The sequence below is a fragment of the Hylobates moloch genome, unplaced genomic scaffold (assembly GCF_009828535.3).
Source record: "Hylobates moloch isolate HMO894 unplaced genomic scaffold, HMol_V3 SCAFFOLD_10, whole genome shotgun sequence".
NCBI classification, from domain to species: domain Eukaryota; kingdom Metazoa; phylum Chordata; class Mammalia; order Primates; family Hylobatidae; genus Hylobates; species Hylobates moloch.
In genome coordinates this window covers 83,453,168-83,460,673 of record NW_026652285.1, presented here as the reverse complement: position 1 = coordinate 83,460,673, position 7,506 = coordinate 83,453,168, and the positions used below count along the sequence as shown (strand labels likewise).

General features: G+C 38.3%; 1 protein-coding gene across 1 annotated transcript; it reads left to right on the top strand.

Moving 5' to 3' along the window:
• Positions 1-703: 703 nt before the first annotated feature.
• LOC116475536 (olfactory receptor 2K2) lies at positions 704-3,991 on the top strand. Its single transcript, XM_032164858.1, has 2 exons — positions 704-824; positions 2,742-3,991. Exon 2 carries the CDS (start codon positions 2,791-2,793, stop codon positions 3,796-3,798), a length of 1,008 nt encoding a protein of 335 aa, XP_032020749.1. The 5' UTR covers positions 704-824; positions 2,742-2,790; the 3' UTR covers positions 3,799-3,991.
• Positions 3,992-7,506: the final 3,515 nt, after the last annotated feature.

Below are 7,506 nucleotides of genomic sequence, written 5' to 3'. Positions count from 1 at the left end.
AGAGCCAGACCCTGTCTTAAAAACAAAACAAAACAAAACAAAGATCTAGGATGTGCCCATTACTACCGAGGTTTCATTCATTGCCTTACAATCCTCTCAATATGTGTATATTGAATAACATTTCTGATCGCTTGTTGGGGCAGTCAGTTATTGCTCTGTGGCTTTAAGAAGTAAATGTTCTTTCCCTAATTTCTGAAAACCAGGAAGTAATTTCACAAATGCACAAAATGTATTTTAGTATTGTAGGGACATCTTTTCTCTGTATTCTGTTAAGTATTCTACACTGAAATCATTCATTAAAAAAATCTTGACATAGCTAAGGATTGACAAGAAGAAAGCGAATAGAAAACCTTGTTTTCTGAGTTTTTCCAAAGTATTTTGGAGGAACTGTGTGGTTCACTCTCTATTTAACTTTTTAAAAGTTTGATATAATTGGATCTTTGGGACAATATCCCTGAAGGATCTGAAGTTTCAAACCTCTGTATATCTTAGCTGCTGAACTTTAAATTGTTCAGGGACAACAGGTATTCCCCCAAAACAACAAATGATTTAAATTTACCTAATATTTCAGTTGCTATCCTTTGGTATTTTTAGTTATGGTAGTAAGAATTAATAATTTCGAAAGAAATGAATTGCACCATTGATTTTTACATAATATTTAACATTTTAAAATGTGAATTAATTTATTATTTCTTGGACATAGTTAACTTTATGAAGTGCATCATAAAACAATATTTTATTTGAAGTTGGTGACACAGAATTCAGATGGGAGGACACAGAATTCAGATGGCTACTATTAAATACTTTTGAATATCAAATCTCAGGTAACTGGGCTGATTTTTTCATTTAAAAACTTTTGTGCTTGTTAGTCTTAAGAGTAGCACAAAAATTAAGCTTCTTTGAAGTAATGTTTTATAATAATCTAATAACTTTTTATTATTAGAGAAGTCTATTAAATATAAAATTTGGCAGAGAAATTCATAAGATGAAAGTGATTTTTAAGAACATGTATATTTGAAAATAGGAAAGACTCAGTGGAGAAAGAAAATGGTTGAAGGTTTATTAAAAGGCAATATGAGTGCAGAAGCAAGGTAAATTTTCTGTAATAATTTTTTGTTAACAATGTGAAATGTAAGAAAAAAAATACAACTTTAAGTTTCTGCCTGTCCTGCTAGAAACTAGTTTTGCCCTGCAGCGACGCCTCTGTGGGAATCTCATCGATCACAAGTGAAATTCTGGCAGTGCTAAAGTTAGTTTGCACAAGTTCACTGCTTATGGATATGATCATGATGGTGGTCAACATTCTTCTCTTGCCAGTTCCAATGTTCTTATTTATAACTACATGCTCTGTAGTCTTATTTTCAAAGAGATCTTATGGTAATCTTCCAAGGGAGTTTAGTTTCTGCATTTCCTGGATATGTGGGTTTTCATGTATTGCCTGGCTATACTTTTTAGAACTCTTTAAACACTCATAAAGATATGGGGCTCAACAATGAATGAAATTGTACACTGGATGAATTAGTATTAAATGTATTAGTATTAAATTGTGTGACATAAACTGGCTCTTAAATATAATCACAAATTAGAATCTACAATGCTTCGAGCATGTTGTCCTTTATGAAATCAGTGTACAGCCCCCCCAAACTGTTAGCTGGAAAGGGCAGAGTTCATTTAGACCCAGAGCCTCCGACTATGAAGTTGGTTTAAATTTTTTTTTCTTTTTTTTGAGATAGAGTCTCACTGTCACCCAGGCTGGAGTGCAGTGGTGCAATCTCGGCTTACTGCAACCTCTGCCTCCCTGTCTCAGCCTCAGCCTCCTGAGTAGCTGGGACCACAGATGTGCGCCACCACATCTGGCTAATTTCTGTATTTTTCATAGAGACAGGATTTCACCATCATGTTGCCCAGGCTGGTCAAACTCTTGAGCTCAAGCAATCCACCCGCCTCAGCCTCCCAAAGTGCTGGGATTACAGGCATGAGCCACTGTGCCAAGCCTAAAATTTATTTGTTTCTTTCAAGGTTCCTCCTCTTCTTTTAGTGAAGATCAATATTGCTTTTTATTGTACATTTGAGCTTTCTTTTCCTCACTTATCTGGATTACTTTTCTGATTTGAGCTCAATAACTTCTTCAATGTACATTCATATTTTTCCTCATTCAGTCACTTTTGAATCTTTATTAAAGACCTACTGTGTGCCAAGGATAGGTTTAGGAGCTCAGATTCAAGTATTAAATACGTATATTCGCCGGGCGCAGTGGCTCACGCTTGTAATCCCAGCACTTTGGGAGGCCGAGGCGGGCGGATCACGAGGTCAGGAGATCGAGACCACGGTGAAACCCCGTCTCTACCAAAAATACAAAAAATTAGCCGGGCGTGGTGGCGGGCGCCTGTAGTCCCAGCTACTCGGAGAGGCTGAGGCAGGAGAATGGCGTGAGCCCGGGAGGCGGAGGTTGCAGTGAGCCGAGATTGCGCCACTGCACTCCAGCCTGGGCGACAGAGCAAGACTCCGTCTCAAAAAAAAAAAAAAAAGTATATTCTTTTTTTCAAATTTGCTGTTTTCTAAATTTTATTGTGGAAGAATCAACTTATATACATCAAACCTGCTTCTCCCCATTACATCAATAAATACACTATCCTGTGATTTCTTGTAGTAAAATTGCATTTATAGTAGTGAAAATAAGTTTGAGAGGATTTTCCTAACTAAACGAATATCACACTTTGTTCATTTCTTTATGTCCTCAGATTAAATGAAGGGAATAATACTGGAATAAATATAGATGAAAGAAAGAAAATGCAAAGAGAAAACTTCACCATTTGGAGCACTTTTTTCTTGGAGGGATTTTCCCAGTACCCAAGGTTAGAGGTGGTTCTCTTCGTCTTCAGCCTTGTAATGTATCTGACAACCCTCTTGGGCAACAGCACTCTTATTTTAATCACTATCCTAGATTCACGCCTTAAAACCCCCATGTACTTATTCCTTGGAAATCTCTCTTTCATGGATATTTGTTACACATCTGCCTCTGTTCCTACTTTGCTGGTGAACTTGCTGTCATCCCGGAAAACCATTATCTTTTCTGAGTGTGCTGTACAGATGTATCTGTCCCTTGCCATGGGCTCCACAGAGTGTGTGCTCCTGGCCGTGATGGCATATGACCGTTATGTGGCCATTTGCAACCCTCTGAGATACTCCATCATCATGAACAGGTGCGTCTGTGCACGGATGGCCACGGTCTCCTGGGTGATGGGTTGCCTGACCGCCCTCCTGGAAACCAGTTTCGCCCTGCAGATACCCCTCTGTGGGAATCTCATCGATCACTTCACGTGTGAAATTCTGGCGGTGCTAAAGTTAGCTTGCACAAGTTCACTGCTCATGACCACGATCATGCTGGTGGTCAGCATTCTCCTCTTGCCAATTCCAATGCTCTTAATTTGCATCTCTTACATCTTCATCCTTTCCGCTATTCTGAGAATCAGCTCAGCAGAGGGAAGAAACAAGGCTTTTTCTAGCTGTGGTGCCCATTTGACTGTGGTGATCTTGTATTATGGGGCTGCCCTCTCTATGTACCTAAAGCCTTCATCATCAAACGCACAAAAAATAGACAAAATTATCTCGTTGCTTTATGGACTGCTTACCCCTATGTTGAACCCCATAATTTACAGTTTAAGAAACAAGGAAGTCAAAGATGCTATGAAGAAATTGCTGGGCAAAATACCATTGCATCAAACACACATCTCTGATTGGGTCCCTACGGTTTTACCAGAGATGTGCCCCTGGCAGAGCTCACCAGAGAAATTCTAGACAACATACAACCTCTTAGAACTCTGATCAGATCTTATCTCTACATAATTTCACAGTTATGAGATGCATACACAGAGTGATTGCCTGTTAACAATAGTAGGTTTCAATTTGCATTTGTTAATATTTCCTTTTTGTGTTTTGTGGTTGTGAGGTTTTGAGTTATAGAGTCATTAAATGTTTGCTCCAGAAGAAATCTTGTATATCTTCTGTGCTTTAATCCTTTCTCAAAGAAGGTGGGAGCATAAAGAAACAGATAAAGACTGGCGTTTATTGTGCAAGTGAGAAAACAGAATTTAAAAATGTAAAAGACTAGCTCAACGTCACACAACTGTAGAACTGGGACTATGACATCCTTCCGATTTCTTGGCCAGAGCTTGTTCTGCCACATGATGGTGGCTCTCTAATTACCCTTCATTATTCAAAACTCCTGATTAAAACTCCTTATCTCCCTGAGCAAGGCGTTCAGTGATGCCTACTTGATTTTTCCACTTGCCAGCCTTGCTTTTCTAAGCACATAAATACTTGTGCAAATTGTATCTGCTTTTATGCCAGCATACTACTCATATACTAATTAAGTCTTTTTCATTCATGTTTGTCTTTTTTCTTCATTGGATGATTGACTTCACAGAGACACGTATTCTTGTTATTTTGTACCTTTTCTGTTTACAGCAGTCATTCAGTAAATTAACACATTTATCAGCTTTACACCAGTCACTTTATTTGAGAAGAAAGTACCACTTGTGAAAATTATAAAGAAACAAGGGCAATGAGGTATATTGCTTTATAAATACTTAAACATTATAGAGACAATATTTATGTTAGTTGTTTTAAATATTTTATTTGCATACAAATGTTGCTTGTTAAAAATGCCTTCACTCCCAGATACTCTGATTCAGTGACTCTAGGGTGGTTCCTCAATAGTCTGTAGTTATAGGTGGAGCCCCAAGAAATTCTGATATAGATTGTGCAGTGACCATACATTGGGAGACATTATTTCCAGCAAAAATTTATCTTTCAGAAAGAAAAGTAGGATTAGTTCTTATTTCTCTCTTTTTCCGTTTTTATTTGATTTTTTCCTTCATTCTTTCTGCCTCCATGTGTACCTTCTTACTTGTCTATCTCTACTTCTAGAGTAGGGAAGGGAAGAGGGTTTTGACTGGAAGAATGTAAACTCACTGGACAAATTAAAAATATAAAATACTTTAAAAGTTTTAGCATTAGATGTTGAGTTTTGGATTACTTAACTCTAGCATTGGGAGAAATACTTAATGTAGATGACAGGTTGATAGGTGCAGCAAACCACCATGGCACGTGTATACCTATGTAACAAACCAGCATGTTCTGCACATGTATCCCAGAACTTAAAGTATAATAAAAAAGTAAAAGAAAATACATCTAGGACTTCTGTTACATGTTCCTAGATGTGTAACCCATATATAAAGAAACTCAAAATAACCATATAGCAAAATTCTGGAGATGAAGCAATGAAACAATTTTTTTTTTTTTTTGAGACAGGGTCTCACTCTGTCACCCAGGCTAGAGTGCAGTGGCACGATCTCGGTTCACTGGAACCTCTGCCTGCCAGGTTCAAGCGATTCTCCTGCCTCAGCCTCCCAAGTAGCTGGGATTACAGACATATGCTGCTATGCCTGGCTAATTTTTTGTATGTTTTGTAGAGGCGGGGTTTCACCATGTTGGCCAGGCTGGTCTCGAACTCCTGACCTTAGGTGATCTGCCCACCTCGGCTTCCCAAAATGCTGGGATTACAGGTGTAAGCCAATGCGCCCTGCCAACAACAGGACAAATTTGATGCCAGATTTTGCTGCCAAGAGACATTTGATAGTAGAGAATGGAATTATGCCCCGAGTAATGGTTTTGGAATGGTAAGGGAAAGCTGACTGGGAAGCATTTATCCTAGAAGTAACCACGTTTCTTCCTAGATACCTCAATCTTCCCAATGCAATGGGCACAATCATTGCCTGGCAATTTCAGTGTTATGTTGCAGTGTAATTTTATAGTAGGCTTTTATTCGAGTAGAGCTAAATTTTGTTGTAACAGAACTGAATTGTCTGCTTTCTGGAATTCGTTATGTGTGGTTCTAAATATAAACAGAAATAGCTAGAGCTATAGAAATAGCTGAAAGCTTTACTTCAAAGAGGGAACTATGAGAGACCTTGGAGACACAGACTGAACAACCTCTGTAGTCAGTCTGCCAGCTTTGACACAAGGAACTGAGCAGATTGGCATGGAACCAAGTGTTTTAGAATGGGATATAGACCAGAATGGGACAACAAAACAGATGAGAAATAACCCAGATGTCAGAAGAGGACCCAGAACAGAACCTGGGTGAGTATCTCTTTGCAGATCTTGGCTAAGAGAGTGGTAGTTAAAGCCATATGTTCCATAACATTGCTGTGCACAACTATATATATATATGTGTGTGTGTGTGTGTGTGTGTGTGTGCGCTTTATATATAATATGCAATACTAAAGTTAATTATTGGTAAAACGGTGCATTCTTTTCTTTGGCTCTCAATCAACACTAATTTCACTTGTTACTTTTGTACAGCCTCAGGTAAGAGATCCTTTTGAGGTACTGTTAAAGTCAGGAATGTATTTGACAGAGAAATTAGAACTACCTCTGATGGAGAACCAATTCCTGCATGAAGGATTATGTGACTAGATTTATGCTTTCGAAAAACCTGGTTATGCCATTTCTCTGCTTAAATCCATTAGCACTGTTTCACTGCCCTAACATTTGAAGTCCTTAAGATGACATGCAAAAACTTTCATAATCTGATTACTCACCATTCACATCTTTTGCTTTAAGCACACCAAAATTCTCTTGTTTCATGAATGTGTTATGCTCTCTCTTGTTCCTTTTTTCTTTTCTTTTCTTTTTTTTTTTTTTTTGAGACAGAGTCTCACTCTGTCGCCCAGGCTGGAGTGCAGTGGTGCGATCTTGGCTCACTGCAACCTCTGCCTCCCTGGTTCAAGCAATCCTCCTGCCTCAGCCTCCTGAGTAGCTGGGACTACAGGTGCACACCACCACACCTGGCTTTTTTGTATTTTTAGTAGAGACAGAGTTTCACCATATTGGTCAGGCTGGTCTCGAACTCCTGACCTCAGGTGATCCACCCACCTCGGCTTCCCAAAGTGCTGAGATTACAGGCGTGAGCCACCACACCTGGCCTCTTGTTTCTTTTTTTAATTAATAGCATTTATCATAATTTGAATTCAATAATAATTTGTGGGTTTCCTTGTTTGATGGCTATGTCCCTCACTGGTCTGTAGGTTCACTGAGGCAATGACCATATCAATTTCATTTACTACTGTATACCCAGGACCTAGCACAAGTCTGGCATAGAGAAGACAGACATTCTTTGCATACTTTTTATAAAAAATCAAGTGCTTACTGAACATTGTTTGAATAAAAATATACATGTAATAAGCTTTTAATAGCTATTCAGTTTGGTACTTGACCATTTCTGTGTTGAATGCCTCTCTTTGACTGCTAGTGGTGGTTAGGTGATGGTGGTGGTGGTAAGAACGTCTATCTAGATTTAAAGAACAAAAATGTCATTAGTTCTTAGCATGGAATCTTTAAGACTAAAGCATTTGATTAACCATCTTTACTTTTCCAATAGAAAATAATATGGCACATTGTTTAAAAAGGTAAATATATAATAAATATATAAATATATAATAT